The sequence below is a fragment of the Haliotis asinina genome, chromosome 2 (assembly GCF_037392515.1).
Source record: "Haliotis asinina isolate JCU_RB_2024 chromosome 2, JCU_Hal_asi_v2, whole genome shotgun sequence".
Classification (NCBI taxonomy): Eukaryota; Metazoa; Mollusca; class Gastropoda; order Lepetellida; family Haliotidae; genus Haliotis; species Haliotis asinina.
This window is the reverse complement of record NC_090281.1, coordinates 81,070,040-81,093,103: the sequence shown is the minus strand read 5'-3', so window position 1 is coordinate 81,093,103 and position 23,064 is coordinate 81,070,040. Positions and strand designations below refer to the sequence as shown.

Here is a 23,064-nt window from a genome sequence, read left to right as displayed (position 1 = left end):
GTTCTCTGTGCTGGTCCAACTTATCCTTGTTTGCCAGTAATATACAGTATCTAGACTTACTGTCTATCCAAAACACTTTAACTTGAGGGTTTATATAATTAACAAATATTTTACCACAACCTGTGCATTTGCTTGTTTGTTGTTTAAAGCTCTTTCTGCAATATTCCAGCAATTATCAGGATGACATGTAATCAAACAAATCAGGACAGGACAATCCAGTGAGTGATATTGTGGACAGTGGTCCATACGGTTACTATCAGGATAAGAGCGCATATTATCAACCAAATCAGAGCACCCAATTCATTAGTTCTATTCTTACTGAAATCCCACAGATTACATGTATAACTGAATCAAATTCAGTAAATAAGTGGTTGATAGCATGAACAATGATGATTCATGAGGCAAGAAACTTTAAAATAAGATATTTCCCTTAACGGGGTGGCTATTATGGTCTATGTTGAACTATAGCCTCTGTTGGGGTAACAAATATGCCAGTGACAGATTGGCCTCTAACACTTACACAGCAATGCTAGTTCTGGAAAGGCTTGTGAAGGAGACGGCCAAGTTGACACTTGATCACAATGTTCAGGTTAAGATTATGTAAATTTGCCCCATTTCACTTATCTCTACCCTAGTTAACAACATATGGAGTAGCATGTACTTTTCAATTCAGTTTCTGACATACTTTGTAATACTATTTATCTGAGACCCACTAATGTGCTTTCCTGTTTCAAAATCAACATATGGATACCCTAAATTCAATAAAAGCGATCACTGAATCTTTCTTTTTATTTTGTAGCATTCAGTCTTATTTAAACCTCATTAACTTCCTGAATTCGGGCATACTGACTATGGACAACTATACAAGAATACATATAAATTAACCTCATATTACAAACTTTTCACCTGTTCCCATATGAAACTACCCTTCGTTTCAACAGACTGAATACTGTTTAATAGCTATCTTAAATCAATGCGTGTTCCAAAGCTAATGCTGACTTGATATGCTGAACATTTTTAAACATGAAACCTTTCTATGTGTCTGTAATATCTACACATTTGTTTATAATCCCATAAATGTTTCCATTAAGACTTCAAATACCCTAGTGTCATGTCAACAAATATTCTGTTTGAACAATTTTTTCAATCATTATCCTAATAGATTTACTGCACATACTTCATGCCGACAGGTGTGTCAGTGCAGTTCAGAGTCTACAGCCTGATAACAAGGGCTAGTGAAATACCACTTGTGTCAGATTACCTGTGATAAATAACCACCCATGGTAAACCTTCGCTCTCGCTTTCTAACATATCTAAATCCCCACAAATACAAAATCAAATATACCTCTTAATGCACATGCATTAAGATATGCATTTGAAATTTAGTACTTAAAACTTAAGCCTGGTAGTTTTTTTATTCAGCACATATTGTACACATTTGTCCCCAGCTGGTGAAAAAGAGTGATATTCTTTGTTTTAATTAAATACTGCAAGAGTATGAAGATACCATCTTGTGATGCTTAAACGTTTCTCATGTTCCATCTGGTGTCCATGAATTTTTTTCCTATTTCATAAGTCACTTATAAAACCATTCTTTGGTTTCACTATAAGCATGGAAATATTTTGCCCATGTAAACAGTGATTTCTATTAAACTGTGACATTGCCTGTAGGCAATTAGGTAATCATTACCTGATAAATAGATATATACTAATTAAGAGAGGAAAAGAACCAGAAGACCATCCAATACTTCCATATTACTGTTGTTAACCTGTCATCCATACCTGAAAAATTGCTTGTAAAAGCTTAATTGCTAAAAGGGATGGTGGGGAAGCCTGATGGTTAAAACATCTGCTCATCACACTGAAGACACAGGTATGATTCCAGTGGCTGGGACTGTCAGCTCACCCAAACCAGGTATCTGTTTAAAATGTTGAAAAGAACTTAGGTAGATAAAAAAAAACAACAAAAAACTGATAAATTAACCTGAAATCAACAGTTGACCAGATTTAAGGTTCTTGCTGGTGACCAAAGGCAATGAATTCTGTGTTGAAAGTAAATGAATTTATTTTGGCTTTATTATAAGGAAAGAATTGCCATAATTATATTGAGTAGGTGAACTTTGGAAAATATATATTAAGTATTCCTATGTCAAGCATTAATCAACCACTTTATAGAACCTATATTCTGGATATGGACTATGATGTATAAAAATAATCCCGCATTAGTGTGCTGATCATTAATCATAGACATGACCCGGGTATTTTTATTAACATCTTATCAGGGTATTTATAAGGTCATTTATCTATTAGCAGGAAAACATTAATTAAATCCTAAGAACCATAAGTAAGGAAACTCACCTATATTCACTGTTACAACAGTTACTTTGTACAAAGATTTCATACTCAATGATTGGATACTGTTTTTTATCATCATTTTAAGACATCCAAACTTTTTACTGTAAGTAATTTTCTTGGATATATATATCTATTCCTCTCAAAAACCCACCATGACTTTGTTGCCACACACAAAAAAACTACTGGGGTAATGTTGCACCTGGATATAGCAGAAAGACTAATAGACTGAGTCTGCTGTTGTGATATGTCACTGGAAATTTCAGTCAGTTCTAATGAGACTCAGTGACAGTTTTATGGTGCTGACTGAAATTTGATAGACTCTGATTAACATTTTCAAGTTCACCTCAAACATAAAACATTTCCAGCTGCTTCTATCAAGACTAAATAAGTTCTGTTCACCTTATGCTTGTTTGTTTTGCTGTTGAAGAATATATATATGTGCCAATGACGTGGACAATATTACCTCAGACTACATCTGCTGGGACCAGTGCTCACAAATGGTGTTTCAAAGTAACACGATACTGGGTCCTGAAAGTTTCAGATGTCTATCTGACTCAATGAAAATTCACAGGACACATAGAATATAAAATTTAACACACATTTCAGATGTATCATTTCTTGTAATTGGCATTGAAATTATTAAAAAATGAAAAATTTATAAACAAGAAACAAATGCGATGTGTCACATATATATCAACTTCAGTCAAAGTCCTTGTGAAATATACAATTGGCTGCACTGTCAGTGAGTGTGGCAGATTTATTCAAGGGTCAGACACTGTTTGTGAACATTGTAGTAGAAGTTTGATTATGAAACGACAGTGAGTATCATTTTATGCCGCTTTTAGCAATATTCCAGCACAATCATGGCAGAGACATGAGAAATGGGCTACTACAGAAGTGGAGAATCAAAATCAGGTCTTTGCCATGGTGAGCAAATACTTTAACCACTAGGCTACTCCACCACCCCTGAAACGATTCAGCTAAATGACATAATCGGGCCTCTTTTCAATAAAGATGTGGAAAACGATACTCTGAAAAAAGTTTAAAAATGAGTCATTAGATAATGACAAACTTGAAGGAACAAATCAACAAACAGTTACTGCAAGTCTATCAAGAATGACCGATCTAACATGATGAGAGTATTTGTACATCATGTGTCTTCCCATGTACAATACTACTTATTGAGCAATCAAGTTTATGATTTGGAAATACCGATTCAGAACTATGTCAGGTTAGTTTATGTCACACAATAGGCACAACATGCTACAATCTGTTTGAGATGTGTTGTGATCTCACATGATCTGTGAAGCTCTGTTGTGTCCTATTGCTCATTGCTCACAACCTGACCAGAATGACTCACAGGAAGATACAAGTTGATATGAGTAAATGTAAGTAGATACCAGTATTGGTGCCTTTTCACTGATGCTCGTGAGTTTTTGCACTCACACAAGTACTGGCAGTCAGAATTAATGCACCTCATTCAGTGAAGAGAACACATCAGTCAATCTGTATTTGTGAGCATTGTACTTTCTGGGCCTTTGAATGATGCCAACATAGAAGGGAAAGGGCAAGGCTACCCTACCCCATGAAACCGAACCTGTCTAGCCAGAATCTACACCAGAGGAGACAGATGAAAGCATCCCATCCGAAAGAGCCAAGAGAAAGAACATAGTTACTGCCTTTTATGAACATGTAAAGGAGGAAATCAGTGAGTTTCTTATGAGAAATGAGGTCTCGTATTGCAAACGCCTAGCGGGGTTCCAGGATGTCACCACAAGGAGCATCTCTGGGCTGCACAGGCTGCCATAATGAAAACTACTGCAGAGCAACTGAAGAAATGTGCCAAGAAAGTGGGTCAGGTGGAGATACCACTATTGACATGATCTGCACAGAGAAATGGGATAAGTTCTCTAATTTTAATCCCTCACATTGAGACGGTAGATGCAAGAAATGTTGCCTCTTTTGCTGCAATTGCAGCCACAGCAGCAAGTACCAGTGGCACTGAACTCACACCCTCCACCAGTCAAAACACTAAAACTTCCAGCAACCACACCACCAGCTTCACTACCAGCCTTCCAGGCAGCCTCCAAGTCAGAGTCCAAACGGAGCAGTGAGGAATGGGTGAGCTCCAGAGATCTGAGTATGTATAACAATTGCGATTTCATTTATGCATAATGCTATACTTGGAGATAGATTCACTTTTGTGCTGTGATGCCTGGATGCTTAGCCTCAGTAGGTTGTGCAGAACAACTGCCTCCTCCACTATACCCTTCACAGTGTTGGGCTTCTGCTCTGTCCTAAGGAGAAACTTGAATCTGTTGGCCAGGATCCCAAAGGCATTTTCCCCTACTCTCCTCCTCCTTGACAGTCTGTAACTGAAAATTCTCTCATTCCTGGACATACTTCTTCTGCTGGATCAGGTAATTCCTGAGTGAAAAGGCGTCGTCCCCCAAGATGAAGAAGGGCATGTCTTGGTGGTCATCAGGGCTTGCTGTCAGAGTGCAGGATGGAGGAAGTCCAAGGGCTTCCTTTTCCAGGCTGTTGAACAGCTTTGAGTTGCCAGATATCTGAGCATCTGAGATATGTCTTCTTCCATCTTGTACTCTGCATCCACCAAAGCTAAGAGTGGTATTGAGAAAAAAGCCCTTGCAATTGAAGTATAGGCTGCCAGTGAGATTTGGCTTCTTGACAGCATTCTTGTCATCCGGTGCCCAAATGGCGCGGGGGATATTCAATCTCTGCTCGAACTGATTAGCTACAGCTCTCCAGGCTTCAGGGGTCACAGGTAAGCTAAAGACATCCTCCTTGTATGCTTGCACAATTGCCTGGCACACTCCTGGAACCATCCCTGAGATGGTAGAGACCCCACACCTGAAGGCATATGCAAGGGACCGATAGTTGTCTGCAGTGGCAAGGTGCCTCAGTGTCACTACCAGTTTCAGTCCAGGTGAGATGGGTTGCCTGAAGCTGGTGACTTCCCTAATGATTGCTGGGGCCATCCTGTGCAAGACTTCATCAAAGAGCTGTGGTGTTAACCATGTGTAGGTTTGGAACCCTAAAGGATCCTACAACCTCAAATCTACTAGGCTGGAGAACTGACCAAACTGCTGTCTCCTCTCCTCTGTGAGCCATGGTCGCACCCAACAGTACTTGACTACTGCTCTTCTTGCCCCTTGTGATTGGAGTTTTGGCTGGTCCAGCTGCTGCTCATCTTCTTCCTCTCTGGCATTAATATAACCATACAGTAATACTGCAAATGTGAATCATCCTCCATTCCTGCCATAATCAATGGTTGTGGGTTGCAGTGTTCACCCTACAGACATTCAAGTAACAAGGAAGCTCAGGTTAGGCGGGCTGTATATATACCCTTCGGGATCCTATCATAGCTCAAATCATGATCATCCTCCATCTTAATCGTGAAAGACATCATGACTACAATCATATCCTATAAAAACAGAGCACATTGGTTTGTGATGAATATATAATTATGGTAACTGCACGTACCTGATCATCCCAAGTCGGGAACCCCGATCATGATTATCGTGTCAGATTGCAACCCAATCGTGGACTTAATTGGGACAATCCTATCACTATGTCAGTAGTTGTATCTGACTGGGAGACAAGATCATCACAGATTATGGCAGTTTCTATTGACCAGCGGTGACAATATCACAACCAAGGGCAACAAATCTTATTAGAACGTACTGACTTGCATCAGCCCGCATCTAGAGTTAAAATTTCAGGGAAGTTCCATGATCAGATATGAATGGCCAATTGTGGCATTTGTCACGGATAGCATGACAGTTTGAACCTAGCTTTATTATCAATGGCTAGCTTCAAACACTGCCCATGGTACTGTCACATTTGTTTTGCTAAACTTTTTGAAACTCCAACTCCTGTTACATATGCTGCAGTCACGCATTTTGTATCTTTGACAGCTTCTGCTACAACTGACTTAATAATCTTTGAAAACAAATTATTTGAAATTAATACAACATTTTTTCAAAATGAACAATTGCACAGAAAGAGATATGACACCAAGTGTGATTATATGATCCAATACTTGGGACAAACAGGAATATAATAGCTGTGTCAATATATAAAAATAGTTTAATATTTACATCTGTACTTAACATTCTCTCCCACTACACAAAAAATGTCAACCATGTTTGATATAAACTGCTACAGAGTGGTGTTGTGTTCTAAACAAATAGTATGTTTGTTCTATTCAATCCCATATGAGGGTTACATATTAGAAATTGTATATCACTTTCTGATAGAATAAACAACTTTTAAGGACTATTTTTCTAATAATCAGGGCCATATTTTTAGCTCCTTAGGTCATGTAGGTCAGATCAAATCATGATCATGTTTGCAATGCCCTAAATTTCCAGGATGTAATAAGTCTTTTTGATAGAGAATATGTTTCTCTTAAACAAGTTGGCATAAATTCTAGAATACTCTTTGAACAAACTGATACTAAGATTATTTCACTTCAAATATAATCAATGGATGGTACATATATTTATTCTTCTTAATGCCTTGCTGTCTAAAAGAAAATCTCTTGTGGACTTGATTAATTTATTCATGTCTCGCAAATAAGTGATTTAGTGAGTGTTGCTTTACAATATATCATTTTAGCAATATTCCAACAATATCATGTAGTGGGCACCTGACGTGGGCTTCACACATTATACTGATGGCAGTTAAACCTCTGCTGGAATCAAACGAATTCCTTCAGTATGAACAGCAATGAATGCTTGACCCACCACGCTACCCCCAGTCCTCATAAACAAAATTTGTTCATGACTCATTTTCATAAATAGAAGTTCTCAAGCTCTAATTTGTTATAGAACTGGCATAAGTATTTTGAATTTATGACGGAATAAACAAAAACACACGGCACTCCCAACTTCACGTTTATAACTACATCAAGGTACAACTACAAGCATATGTCTACACTGAAGTAAATGTGTCATAAATAAAGACTGAGCTATTAAATCATGCACACACCAAAATCTAAGACAAGAAAACAACCTTTATTGACATTTTTCAGAGGAAAATTGTAGTACAAGTCCCACCAATTCTATTATCATTCAGTGACCAATCTGCTACTCCATTGGTGGTTGTGGTTTTACTTGAAATTCATGGGAATATATTTCTTAAACAAAATACCAGTTTCATGAACATCCTACAGGAAGGAGATAAATGAGTTTGTTGCTCATGTAGGCTTAATCATTTTAGTATTGTGAATAGAAGTATCAAATACAATGTAACTATTACTACATATACTCAGTAACATCACACAAATACCAATGTTCTGAACAAAAGTCCCTTAAATGTTAAGATCCGTAACAGCAAAGGTATCCACTTCCTGAGCTGCACAATTCAATATTTGTCGGCACAATTTGCTTTCTTCATCCAGTTGATTGTAACTCATAATTGACCAATGAAGATCTGGGGTAGAAAAGGTCTTCAGCAAACCCATGCTTGCCATTAAAGGCGACTGTGCTTATCCTGAAAGGCAACTAATCAGATCAGGTGGTCAGACTTGATGACTTGGTTGACACCTGTCATCAGTTCCTAAATGTGCATATCAATGCTTATGCAGTTGATCACTGGATTGTTCAGTCCAGACTTGGTTATTTACAGACTGCCACCATATAGCTGCAATTTTGCTGAGTGCAACTAAACTCACTCACTCACCTCATAAATATTTCATTTAACCATTTCTACAGGGATTGGATTAATAGTTATCGCAGTGTCATTGACAATGACTTTCGCAAATTGTCAATAGTATGGTAATGCCTATGTAGCAGGGTGTGGAGTCATCCCACAGATGACATAACTTGTCAGCTTGCTGATGGGTTAGGTCATGCGAACAAGGCATCCAACTTCAGATCATAAGCTCTGTGGTTCGAATCCACGCAGTTGACTCTGTGGCCACTACATCTTTATAATAAATTTAAATATGAATAACACAAGAATGCGGTTATACTGAATATTGAAATGTTCTTGTAACATACAGCATATAGATAGTCAGTCTAAAATCTACTACAATACAAATTAGAGATCACGTTTACTTAGTAGTTGTGTCATTATGAAAAACTACAATAGGCAGCAGAAATTTTCAAGGAGAAAGTTCTTGCATTCATTTTACCAATTTCAATCTGACTCTCATAAATACAGGACAATATCAAGATTGTTCTGTCTACATTACCAGGATATAATAGAAGATATATTCCTACTTGCTTAGTGACTGAAAAGGTGCCCATCAGAATTATTATGGCTGTCATGATGATAAAAGAGACAGTTACAGGGACAATTTAGTACTGTAACACCTTTGAAACTTGGTATTTTGAGAGTTCATAAAGACAATAGCTTCACAGTACTAAATTCTGACAATAATTAACGAAACTAATATGCGCAGGTTTTTATTTTTACTTGACAAAATGTTTAGGGATTACAAGTTGTTAAAAATACAGTTTCAGTCCATGTTTACCTTGCCTGACATAAATAACCATATTACAAAGAATATTACAAAGAATAACCCACAATATTTTTACGAATTTTTACGAGTTAGTAATAGATAATGATGAATACACTAAGAAAGTGTTAAAAACATGATTTTTGAAAGTGGAAACAATTAATTTTCATAGTTTCCATAACCATTTTTTCCCAAGAATAAAAAGTAAAATGCAAAATAATTTCATCACATGAGAAGCGAATTCAGTTTGAAAAAAGGAGAATCAATACATTGCAATAAACCAATAACACAGAAATAATTATATCTAACTGTCTTATTGACTAATCAGATCTATTCTGAAGAACATTTATTTTTAGGAAGCTGAACCATAGTCAAATCCCAATGAGTTGAATCTCTGGAGACTCTGGGGTAATGAATTTGACCTATCAATGTATTCGAGACATAGGTATGTCTACGCTGGTAGAATAAATGGTCGGACCCGACAGGTGCTTCGAGTTATGTATAACATTTGAGACACTGGCATTTGTCTCATGGGGATTTGACTGTATTTCCATATAAATGTGAATATCACATTATCTCAGCCTTGTTGCATGAGGAGGCACATTTCTTGATTTTTTAGTCTTGATGTGCTGTTGTTCATCATCGCTGTCATCATCGTTCTTGAATGGTTTAACTTCATCCTTCTTCTTCCTGTGTCTGATGTACAGCAGGAGTCCTGCCCCTGCCAACAGCAGTATCCCGCCCACAGATGCTCCTGGACAGAGGAAGGGATTGTGGGATACTCAAATATGTCTTTGTTTCAATATTTGGACACTAACAAGAAAAAAACTTGAGTGATTACAGAGTGTTGCCATACATTTCCTTCTTATGCTGACATTAACTTTACAGGATTGTACTGTTATTAACATGTCTTATTTTGAAGGTGACCAAAAGCCTTTTATGCCAAACCAATTTGATCCCTGAAATCACAAATGTAATTAAATTCTGGTATCAATATGATTTTATTTTCATCGCAAGTGAGCTATTTTCAAAAAAGAAACATGTACATGTATCATGTAAATTATGTACAACCATAAGTTATGTTAGTGAGGTAGATAGTTATATACGCAGAAGTTATAGTTATATACCTATCTTGAATGTTCATGTGTTGTTCACCAATGCACATTCAGTGTTAGCTTTATCACAGAATGACACATGATTCTTACAACTAACCTTTTCAATCATGGTTTCACTATTAAATTCTCATACTGTTATACTTGTACACACCTAGATTCACTAAATATGATGACCTATACACAAAAGTTTCACATTTCCTTACATACCAGCACTTATTTAATGAAATTATATAAGTGGTGGATGAAATCAGTGGTGGTCTTTCTTAAACATCATAACCATGACACCTGGTGCCATGAACACAATTTCAGTGACCAATCATAAAAATGTATGCCTTCTGTGTCTACTTCAGCATATATTCAAGACTGATGTGTTCATACTTCTTGTGAAAACCCTAAAATCTGTTATAGAAGAGGGAAATTGGTCTGGGGTCTTGTTAAAAAATTGTCATCATGAAACTTGCTTTTCCACCTTATGTTACCTTACAGCAGTTAAAAGCAGACAAAAAAAAGTCAACTAAATTCTAAATAGATAAAGACAAAACATTGTCCTGGTCTTAATGTGTTTAACATGATGCTTTTCCTACCTATAATGATTGGCATGATGTCTGTATCAGCTTCCGCAAGTTCGACCTCTTCTGGTTCCTCAACCTCTACCACAACTGTGGTGTTGACAGATCCTCCAACACTGAAGGCCTTCACAGTCCAGTTTCCATCATCTGAACTGGATGCTGACTGTATGGTCAGAACATTTCCCTCGACCCTGTATCCACTCTTCTTATGATCATCATCCAATATAGTGGAGTCGGGGACAACCCAAGTGACATATGGCTCAGGATCTCCAGATGTCTCACAACTGATGCTCACTGCATCCCCAGTCTGCACAGTGACAGGTCCATTGCAGGTGATATTTGGAGGAATACATAGCAGATCTGACGAAGGGATGTCAACGAGGCTCTGGAACTTGAGACGATCTGGGCCATAGCATTCGACAGCTGTGTGAGATCCTATTTTGGCTGAAGAGAGTTGAGGAAGATTCCTCATCCAATCCAAGGCACAGTTGCATTGCCAGGGATTGTCCGACAAATCCAGATGGTCAAGATCTGTCAAAAATGACTGGTACTCTTTTGGAAGGGTCTTCAACTTGTTGTTGCTCAGATCCAGTGTTTCCAGGCTAGTGACATGACTAAAGAGGTCACTTGGAAGCTTTCTGAAGTCATTTCCATGGAGGTCCAAGACATGAAGAGATGTGTCATGCTGGAAGCTATTCAGATCAATATGACCAAGTTTCATGTCTCCCAGGTAGAGGAAATGCAAGGATGGAATATTAGCAAAAGTTCCTGCTTCAACATTACAGTAATCATTTCCACTAAGATCCAAAGAGTCGAGATTTGGCAGGTTGTCAAAGGTTCCACGGTGAAGTTTGGATATTTTGTTACCTTTCAAAGTGAGCATTCTTAATTCCTGCAAATCCTGAAAAGCATCTGCATCAATGGAGATGAGGGCCGTGTTTGTGATAATGACTGTGTGATAATCTTTAGCATTTTTCACATCTTGGCGCTTCAAATTGGTCAGTTTGTCAAATGGCACTGATGTTGTTCCAGAAATAACCAGAGTGGTCATGTCTGTTGGCAGACCACTAGGAATGGTTGTCAAGTCATTGTCCTCACAGGTAACTATCATTGTCTTTGTGTTACAGTTGCACTCCATGGGGCAGCTTCCACTATCAGATGAAACACCAACGAAGACACAAATAAAGAAGCTCAAATATACTAATCTGCCCATCATATTGAATTCAGTGTCACACATGCTGCTTATCACTGTCATGAGCTTGTTCAGCTTTCAGAAATTCAAGTAAAACACTGTAGGGCCATGATGTATAATTTCTCCAAATTGTTCTGTAACCTGATTATTGTATTCCAGATTAACACAAATTCCTCAACTTTTTGTCACACGTCAAATGTTTCTAAAGAAGCTAGATGCCAGAAAAAGTAAGCAAATGGTAGAAACACAGCTTCAACTAAGAAATCCAATTACAGCTTCAGTTCAGAAGCCTGATATATCCGTGCAAGTGTAACCAAAACATGCATCATGTACAGGTGACTACTTCAAATCACAAACTATGTTTTTCACAGTTCCAAGTTCACTTTTTCCTTCTGAAAACACAACTATGACTTATTTAAGTGCAATGCTGAAAGGTTATCCAGTCAAGTGACCAAAGCAAAAGGCTTGGTTCCTTTTATCTTACCCAATCATTTACATCCAGAGGTGGTGGAAATCTTAACAGAATGTATTAAAGATCAGATAAGCCCAAAGCCTATGTAATAAGTCCAAATAAGAGACAGTCTCTGAATCTACCTGTTGAAGTGGAAGGGCACAGGCTTAAAGCTTCCAACTTTGTCAACATGTTAAAAGAGTACTTGATGTTCAATGGGTACAGATTTTGCTGATATTATGCTGTACTCCGCAATTTGATAAATGTTTCCATGTAGGTGGGCTTAACATGTCTTTGGAAAGAGTAGATGTGTGACCATGATAAGATTTCTTTGATTAATGATGGAATTTTGACACTGTGATATATTTGCTAATGACTATATTTCAGTTTATGACACCCATAGTGCTGGACTTGGATGGTATGCTTGAGACACAAACCTTTTTGCATAGCTGTAATTCAGAATTAATAACTACTTTGCTGCTGTATCAATCTGGGCCACTGTTGCTTAGAGAAGTGCCTAGGGTGTAAATGGTATCTTTTTGAGCATATTGTGTGAATGTCAGAACATGCTTACCCTTTTTGTGAACATCTGGTGTCATCAAGAATTTCCAGGAGTCCAATCAAATAATTTACAGCAACATTTTTTTCCCTACGCCTATCTGTTAGTGTGGTAAGGTGAATGGGATTCAGTCATATAATACGATGGAAGCAAACTGACTGCAATAAATATTTATGCATATAAAGAATCTATGCCAACAAAAACAAACATTTCAGCTTGCATATCTTTATTTTAAGTTCCATGTTCACACTGTTTAACCTACACTGCACAACTCCATATTCAAGAGACTTTTATGAGGTCAGCAAACAGAAACAAAGACTCTCCTCTTTGAAATGTTCACCCCTTATTTTTTAAAGTAACGTGAATGCTCATCATATACAATTCAAATCACATGCTTGTGACAAACTAAAATGTACGTTTTATTAACTGGATATCAACTACATGCTTCCATCTTTGGCAGACTGCCAAATCCAGGAAGTGGCCACCAACAATCATCATATGGCAAAAATGAAAAGTAAATCAACACATCTAGTGACATTAAATTACGAATTTCACATCTTTACTGACAGTTGGTTTTTTTTAGTGTTTCACTCACATGAATGAAAACATCCTATACATAAGCTGGCCCTTTCCTAAAGAATGCTTTCTCAGGGCCTCATAAATTTGCCTCATCTAAGTTGCTTGGGTCAAATTCTAACAAAGTCACCTTCAAGGTGCAAGTTAATGAATATGAAGACTCACTGTGATATGGGTTAGTAAGTAGGAAACAAACACTTCAGAAAAGGAAGACTAAAATGTTGTGATGACTTGAATGATCACAAATTCAGGTAAAAAAATGAATACTGGGTTAGATGTCTATACAGATTTGTTATACAAGATCAAAGGCTAAAGTTTCAAATGGAAAAAAAAAATCTTTTCTGCCGAAATTAATCTGAAAAAGATAATGTTCACTAAGGTCGGTAGCGTCCCCTGATACAGACAGACTATTGAGCAATGCAAAACAGCAGACACAGTTCCGATTTTCACCAGATGAACATTCTTCTGTCTTCCAATCAGACACCAACGAGTCATATTTCTCTTTGATCCAAATAAATCGTTAACACTTCTTCATTTTATAACAGTCTGCATCAATATTTGGTGAAAATGATTCAAAACGGTGAGTGACATTTATCAAAGGGGCAAGTTATATGAGTACTTAATGTGTGACTATCAAAAGACTGTTTATCTGTTGATTATCTTGTGTCAGGAAGATTGATGATCTTATTCAAAGGTGAGGGGTTGACATCCTCAGCTCGACTTTATATTATCATATACTATCAATCAATGTTTGACAGGACAGTCTGATTCATAAACTGGGCTTTTTGAATTACACAGCCAAAATTAGAATATATACACAGAGAGTAAATGTCAACATTTATCACATTCTGTTACAATGTTTATATCTAATTAAAATACAGCAGCTGTTTCACATCAGATCAAATGAATTCCGGAAGCTTTGAAAAAGAAATGGAATATATTTCATGTAATATTGGTATTGTGAAAAAATAAAGATGACAAGTTCTAAGGAATGTTAAGTTCAAGGTAATTAAGATCACAATTGATATCGATTTCTGTTTTATATATAGATTTTTGTCAAATTCTGAAGGAGCAGTGTGATGCATGATTGTGATCAAGAATGTCTGGGCAAAGTTTGGGTACAGGGAGTTGTGAAAAATGCCCTTGAAAAATATTTTCCAAGACAGATTCTCCAACACAAATACGAGCACTGCCAAGAGAGTATATGTAGAATCACTTAGAAGTTTAGAAGTTTTGTAGCATAAAATGCCTTCATCCATTGAAGTTTAGTAAGACTGAACATGTCCAACATGACAAATAAACACATTCTAAATACAGCTCTACATATCTGAAGATAGAGTGATATCCTTATCTTGTTTTCACTGTCAAACATTCCACTTAATAAGTTGATAGATGCTCAGTTTCAAATTCTGAACATTCTTAGGATGTTTGTAGCACACATATTTGTGCCAGAATGAGGGCAAAAAAAATCTGACACTGTTATGTAACATCAAGGAAAAACACAGGGCCTGTGTTTGCAGGTTATAAGTGGGGAGATTTTCATCTGCCGCAGCCCCTAGTATAATTGACTGAGAATATTTTTAATCTTAAATACTACAACTCTTGTATAACTTTGGCCTTGTCTAGGTATTTCAAGGAACAGGTGCCTTCGGCACTGCCTTTAGCTTATGTCAATCTGGAACCAATCCCAAATGTGAACTAAAAGATACCTTAAAGGATGTTAATGCTAAAAATAAGATAATTGTCAAAGACAAAACTAAAGACAAAACTAAAGACAAAGTATAAGTAACATCTTGTTTAATCGGTTAAAAATGGTTAATCTCGTGTTATGATATAATGTCACATTAAAAAGGCAACAAATCATAAATTCATTAATGGTAGCATTTTTTCACAATGACAATCAACTGATGGTTGATAAACAAGTACAGTACACTATGGTTAGAACAATCACAAAACAAGGGATGGTGTGGCAGTCTGGCGGTTAAACCATTTCCTTGTCATGCCGAGGACCCAGACTCGATTCCTCACATCTGTACAGTGTGTGAAACCCATTTCTAGTGTTCCCTGCCATGATATTGCTGGAATGTTGCTAAAAGTGGTGTAAAACATAACTCACTCATCTTAACTATTTATATGCATTTTGACCAAAACATACAGCAATTAACCAGGTCCCATTCAGCTGATCATGAACGAAAATTGCTGTGTATCAACAATCGTACTGACACAATACCTTAGAATGGATCCATACTATTAAAATGAAATGCAGTCTCCCGGAATTCCTGTCTGTGGAAGATAATTCACAAGTCCACATACAAGTTGAGACAATATATTGCTGACAATAAATTTTGTAATTAACTGTTTTTATTTATTTTTGGTTTGGTTTAACAACTTTTTCCATAATGAAAGTGGCTTGTAGATCAGGCAATCCAGTGATTGATATTTAGAACAACGTACTACCACATAGATGAGAGATTTAGTTTAGTTCATGCTGCTGTTTTTAGCAATACTGCAGCAATATCTTGGCGGGGGATACCAGAAATGGGTTTGACACATTGTACCCATGTGGGGAATCGAACCTGGGTCTTCAGCATGATGAGAGAACACTTCAACCACGAAAGTACCCTACAAAAAGGATAGGTCACAAAGAGCCAAAATTAATACCGGTACTTGACATTACTGTAAGAATGTAACTAAAGCAGTAATACACATGATGTGTGTCTCAAGTGATCAAATAACATATCTGTGCCCTGATGACTCATCCCCTTACATGCATGGAATTCTTGCAACTTTTGATCTGCAGTATCACAATGGGTGACAACAGAAATGGGCTAAACATATTTTTACTTATGTGGGAGAATCAAACCTCGGTCTTTGGCATGATGAGTGCATGCTGTAACCACTCCGCTACCCCAACGCACACTATATCATGTCAATATTTTGCTCTGGAACATGATTTCTATTCATAATTTAATGATAATATTTAAAAGCATATAACTATCAAATAGAACAATGGACAAAATTTTTCAGAACTGGACACATGACACATACATGTATTCTCTCTTAAATATATATATTGGATACATGACAAATACATGTATTATATGTCCCCACCCAAACAGTCTAAGTAAACTTAGTCTAAGTGTATTTCGTTACAATCCACCACTGAGTCTAACAAAACCTAGTAGGAGGTCGCGTCAGGTAACCTTTGAGCAACCAATGACTGTCCAATCAAACGGGAGACGGTTTAAATAGATTTAACCAATCAGACAACTGCTACTATTTTGGGATTGGAGGTACTTTCAAAATATTCAGGTCACTGACACAGATCTCCCCACAAACAAAAATCTGCATATACATGTAACACAATTATTTGACCTGCAGTATATACGCTTTGGCGTTTCTGATGACATGGTTACCATTAGCTAATATTTCTGTAAGATGACATCCATGAATATTGCCAAAAACACATTTTTAGTGACTGTTTACTCGCTGTTGTCATGGTTGTATGTAAGCCGTGTGCATCACCTGGCAGCGACCGTAAGCTAAATAGCATTCGGAATCGTTCGGGTATGAACCTTTTCGAGATAAAAAGTTCAAAAGGTATGTGCGAATGTGCACTTTCGCAATTTGGTAAGTGGTGTTCTGATTGGTCAATCTCAAAGGTTACTTGATGGGACCTCCCGTAAGGTTTTGTTAAACTCAGTGGTGGAGTATAACGAAAAGTACTGAGACTAAGTTTACTTAGACCACCGCCCAAACACCATGCACTTGCTTGAATACTTTTCATGGAAGGGAGACTGAATTAAATTTTCAAGGAAAGCGCTATTGCAGGACTGTGATTTCATACAGTACAGGAAATAAATATTCTACATGAAAAAACTTTCAGGCAAGGCCAACATAATAAAGGCCACATAGAGGACACTGACAAGTCATATTTTCCCTTCACATTCCATATCCAAAACATTTATGTCCTAAAGTTAATTTGTTCTTAAGAATTATTTCAGTGGAAAGCATAAAGCTGATCAGTTCTTAATTAATTCTAGGTAGTATTATTTCGACAGCTGAAATGCTACATCATTGTAATATTTTCCAATCAGAATCAGTGATGGGACAAAGTACTAGACAGCAACAATCCACATGGACTGATAGGGAAAAAAAGACATTGGGAAGGACAAATGTGAACATGCCATTCATGCTGAAAACTTGAGGAAGTAATTGCATATATTTTTGCTCAACATAACACGATCATCATGGATGAGAATCAACAAGGCTTCTGAAGAAATGAGCAGCAAGTGAGTGAGTGAATGAGTGCGTGGGTAGACTTCATCTCCAACCTGAACATTACTTTAGTTACATATGCTTTATATTGGGAAAGTTAGAGCTTCTAATTCACCAAAGTAATACAGGATAACATGTTTTCATGTTAAACCAGTAAGTGAGTGACTGAGTGATGTACACCATCTATATACAACTAAGTGGCACAACAAATTACGACAGTCACAAAGGATAATATTTGGGTGTTCTTGAACTTCTTTTGAGGAGTAAACAAGTGTGGAAGTGAGCACAACTCACATAGCCCTGCGTCCCACTTTGGGACATGGAAATGACTGATATTGACATATATAATGTGACAAGGATCAGCAGCTCACAAAACTTTCTCCTTGACTTGGCTAAACTTTATATACATGTTACATGATAGTGTTGCCATGAACACCTTTATTTGCACATATGAAATGAAGAAATTAACTATTTAGAATCAATCAGAACTATATTTGTACTTATAGCATGAACAAAACAATCCATGTAGATACAAAAAATAATTCACATGTTGATAATATCAAGGAAATAACCAATCCAGATACAGAGAATAAACCACATATTGGTACATATGACATGAAGAAAGAGCATGTGAAGTGAAAAGTTAACATCACACTTTGAATGATCACGTTTTGCAAATAATTAGCTCATGGCATATCTGTGGGTCATCATTCACCCAGCATGCATAGTTTTGGTGAGATGTGGTGGCCAGGTAACCATTAAACACATTTTGCACCAAGTCATGTTTCCATGGAAACAACAAAACAAATTCTCCAAAAAAAATGAAATAGGAAAAGGCACATCAATAGGTAATGATTAACATGTGTGTGAAGTTTGGTAAACCTAGCTTGTAAATTTTAACTCTTTCCATTCAAGGACGATATCACATCTGAGGGGGATAACATAATTGAACTCAGACAGCAGTGTGGTAATTGTGTCAAGTGTTTTCAATCCTGTGATTACACTATGGTGGAAAAACAATCATAATTTAGATGATTTATGTCATCACTTAGGATTATAGTGTAATGACATTCAAAGACAGAATGAAACCAGTGTTACCTGTAGTAAAAACAAGGCACATCTATGAGGAATGATTAACGTGTGTGAAGTTTAGTGAACCTTGCATGTAAACTTAATTTAAGAGATATGCTGCAGACAAAACCATCAAGCACATCTGCCACTATGTTGTATTTCCATGGAAACAACAAAAAACAAAATTCTGAAAGACTTCAAAATAGCAAAAGCTATGGGTAATAATTAACATGTGTGTGAAGGTTGGTAACCTAGTATGTAAACTTAATGAACGCAATATAACCCTGTTACTTCATAGCAGGGTGTAATAAATTAGTAAAACAGACTTACCTCGTCTTATCACAGATATATAATATCAATTACCTTTGGGATATCACAAACAACATACAATATCACAGTCATTAAAAATATACTGTTTGAGTAAATCAGGGTACATCATCAATGTTCAAAGCACTCTCCAGCATTTGTATCCATCAGGTACAAGGCTGATAGATAAAACAAACTCTTGTAACATCCACTATAGAAAGTTTCAGTTGCCATTTGTATTTTTGATTTGTCAAAAGGTCATGTTCTGTCATGTCATGTTCATGATACATCACTGTCAATGGATGAATTGTGTCTGGGACAGGCAAAACAGTGGTTGAGAGCACAAACGCCTATCACTGCCAGGGTCTGTTAGACACATTTAGTCTCAAATGACCTTCAAGGGTCAACCCTTTTCGTCATCTTTTAGGATAAGCATCACCATGTGCTTCCCTAGTCCTTGTTCTGATTACCATGGAATCTTACTGATAAATTAGATCCAAGCTGTTGAGATTGGTGCTGAATGTCCTTCAATACGATGAACTGTAACACCAAACAAATCTTCTTCATCATCTCTAAATGGTTCCACTTTATTTTTCATGTATTTCTTGTACACAGCAAATGTGAAGATAGCGACAGCAGCAATGAGAGTAATGGCTCCAGCAACAGCTCCAATGATGATTCCAGTGTTGTCTACAGAAGCTGTGTGAACATGACTAACACTGGATACAGTTGTTGTAGATGGTGGGATAACTGTCACATGTGCAGTGTCCATGTCCGCTCCTTCGCTGCTGGATGCTGATACAGTTGTTGTAGATGGTGGGATAACTGTCACATGTACAGTGTCAAAGTCCTCTCCTTTACTGTTGGTTGCTGATACAGTCCAGTTCCCATCTTCCGCTTCTACCACAGACTGTATCACAATTGTGTTGTCATTTTGCAATGTATACCCCAGTACTGGCGTGTCTTTAGAGATATTCACTTGATTTGGGTTTTCGAAGACTACAGTTGGTGTAGGGTCTCCTTCAACATGGCATTCTATTGTCAAAGAATCACCAATATAGACAGTGAAAGGACCACTGCATGTTATGTTGGGAGGTATGCACTTAAGTTCAGAATCAGGGATGGTGTTGAGATTTTGGTATTTGAATTTATCTGGGCCAAGGCAGATCACAATGGAGTCCACATGTACTGAGGAAACACTTGACAGGCTTTTCATCCACTTGTTCTCACATGTGCACTGCCACGGGTTGTCCGAAATAAACAAACTTTCAAGGTTTGATAATAGTGGTTCCAGATCTGGAGTCAAAGATGCAATGTTATTTTCCATGATATTTAGCACCTTTAAGTTAGTCAAAGGCAAAAGAACATCTCTATCAATACTGGTGAGTCCATTACCTGGTATGTACAAACCTTTCAATGAAGGAAGTCCTTGAAACATACCTGGATCCAGAGATCCCAGGTTTATGTTCCCAGCATAGAGATACTGCAAAGATGGGATCTGTGACAAGCCTCCCATCTCTACAATACAGTCAAAGTTCCCAGACAAGTCTATATATGCCAGTTCAGGCAGATTCTGAAACAACCCTTTAGGAATTGTTTTAATCTTATTATTTGGTAAACTTATTTCTCTTATTGATGACAAATCCTGAAAAGTATCCCCATTAATGGTGCTGATATCTGCATATGTAATGTGGAGTTCCAGAAGATTTTTCATGCTTGAAAAATGGCTCCGAGTAAGTTGCAAGACCTGAGAGAATCTTGAACTAGGCGTTCCCAGCACAGACAGATATTTGGTATCCATGGGAATAGTAGACGGGATGCCAACCATCGTGCTGTCATGACAATGAACAAGTTTGGATGTTGTGTTACAAAAACATGCTGTTGGGCATCCATTGCTTAACTGCAGTACAATCATGAACACTGCTGAACACTTGAGGATATTGAACACTGCATTCTGTGTAGTGTCCAACATTTCCGTGAGGCTCTTGGTGATTGCTGTAGTGTTCTACAGATTAATACTTCACGTTGTTTAGGTATTCTTCTAATGCAGGAGAAGCTTCCTATTTCTTTCAACAGATTTCTAGGTATGTATTTAAAAAGAGATTTTCAGAAATTCTGCAATGTCCTCACATCTCTTTATCTCTCAGAGCTTAAATGGCCTCTAAGCCTGTTATAGTATACCTTGATTACTTCTGCACAGTGTTCAGTTCCAATATTTATACCAGTCTGAGTTTTTTTCAAACAGATGTTTCACTGTCATTATATTTACAGTTTTTTGTGATTAATCCACTACCAAATGCAGCACAAACCTCAATACCTTTCTTGATTGTCACAAAAGTATCCTCTTGTCAACAGAAAAGTCTTTCAGTTGATAGTTTTTTCTTCAGAGTCTGTGAATAAATTTGGGACCTGTCCCTTCCTTTACCAGTGACTTTTACACTCTGAACCAAATTACGAAACCTTTCTTTTTATACAGGTTGTAAATTAAGCCAATCAAATATTTCCCTTGTTGAACTGCATTCAAACACTCCCCGATCTGGAGTGGCTAGTTGATTCCTTGATAGGCCCTTTATCTTATGACGCTGATTTGCTTAATACTTACACCGCAATAACAAGGGAGGGACTCAGAACAGCCTACAAGAAGCTGTCCACGGATACTGACCAATGGGCCCGCTTGGGAGTTAAGAGCATTTACTGCACAGGAACTGATATTAGCCTTGAATCTACAGCTCAATACTAAAGTAACCTGGGAACATGTTAAAATTTGTTCCTTAAACAGATGTTTACTTGGGCCTTTCACTACTGAGACCAGGCCTCTCTTAGCTAAGCTTACTGGGGTCCAGTGGATTAGTGTTACAGAGAAGGGAGTGATAAGTTCTTGAAAACTCCACAGGACAGGTCCAGTAAACTTTCAAAATATGCTTGACCAAACATTAATTGACCACAATTAACAATTTGGTTTCTCTAGCAAATAATGTGATTGGTAGCAATTGAATTTTTATTTCATCATCGGTTTGGTTCTACCATCCCATGGTCAAGTTTAATGTGGCTATTTACTTGACCAACCGGAATATTTCACTCAGCCCATGTGTCAGGCAATGGTGTTTTCACACTCTCATAGTGAGAGATCATCATATCAACAAAAACTAGATATTAACATTTGTGTCCATACAAACAGCTTCAGAAACTAATGTTGTTTATCTTTGCATGTGACTAAAATAGTTTTTACATTTCTTCTACCCTGGGTTCCAAGTCCTATCTGTAATGAAGACTGTAATGAGAAATTCCAATACAATTACAAAGAATATCTCTGTGAATGCTGCCATGGCTAAAACTGAAGGATTCAGTTATTCAAACAGACTTGCTTTTGAGCTTCACATAGAACTGCCAGAGAAAACTCTTTCCATTCATAATTTCTATGTGTATTGTAAGCAGTATAACGTTCCTCTCACCACATTTTTCATAGGCCATATGATTTAGGAAAGATTAATCTCTATCTGAAATCTAAATGTGAAGGATTGAGATTTCTGAGTCTGAAAAAAGTGGTATTTTCACTGCAGTGACAAATGTTCTTTGAAAATATCACTCTGCCCAAACCACTTGACGATCAGCTGATTGCCGAGTCATTCTGGCACTAAGTGAGAGAATGAGTTTAGCTTTACACCTCACAACGCAACGTTTGTAAATAATCGACAATCTAGTGATCAACACCATGAACATCAATGTACACAGTTGTGAGAGGATGACATGTGTCAACCAAGTTGGTGAGATTGACCACCTGGTCCCATTAGTCGCCACATCTGACAAGCAAGGGTAACTGAAGATCAATTCTAAAATTGATCGTCATGAATACTGGCACTGAGACAGTGAGACAATACAAGACTGTCTCTTGCTGTCCTGGTTTCACTTCATGCAAGTTTACTTCTGTTCAGAACACTTGAGTTATGAGTTGTCAGTGTTCAAAAACTGACATTCTATGGACAAGTGACAATATATCACTTGACTGGTCAACGTTCATCACTTGTATTTAAGCTTATAAACATTGTAAATATGTTTAGTTGATTTTTCTCTTAACAGCACTCTTTTTTCTTTCTGGATGTGACAT

The 23,064-nt window shown here is 37.2% G+C and overlaps 3 protein-coding genes across 3 annotated transcripts in view; all 3 read right to left on the bottom strand.

The window, feature by feature from the left end:
* LOC137274429 (sterol-4-alpha-carboxylate 3-dehydrogenase, decarboxylating-like) overlaps positions 1 to 23,064 on the bottom strand; it is a 65,236-nt gene that overhangs the window by 13,309 nt on the left and 28,863 nt on the right. The window lies entirely within an intron of this gene.
* On the bottom strand, positions 9,322 to 11,742 carry LOC137274428 (leucine-rich repeat-containing protein 24-like). The gene is made up of 2 exons (XM_067807602.1): positions 10,542 to 11,742; positions 9,322 to 9,596 (listed from the first exon to the last, which is right to left on the bottom strand). The coding sequence occupies exons 1-2, from the start codon at positions 11,740 to 11,742 to the stop codon at positions 9,415 to 9,417; spliced, it is 1,383 nt and encodes a 460-aa protein (XP_067663703.1). The 3' UTR covers positions 9,322 to 9,414.
* On the bottom strand, positions 19,450 to 20,959 carry LOC137274719 (leucine-rich repeat-containing protein 4B-like). Its single transcript, XM_067808064.1, has one exon. It carries the CDS (start codon positions 20,929 to 20,931, stop codon positions 19,450 to 19,452), a length of 1,482 nt encoding a protein of 493 aa, XP_067664165.1. The 5' UTR covers positions 20,932 to 20,959.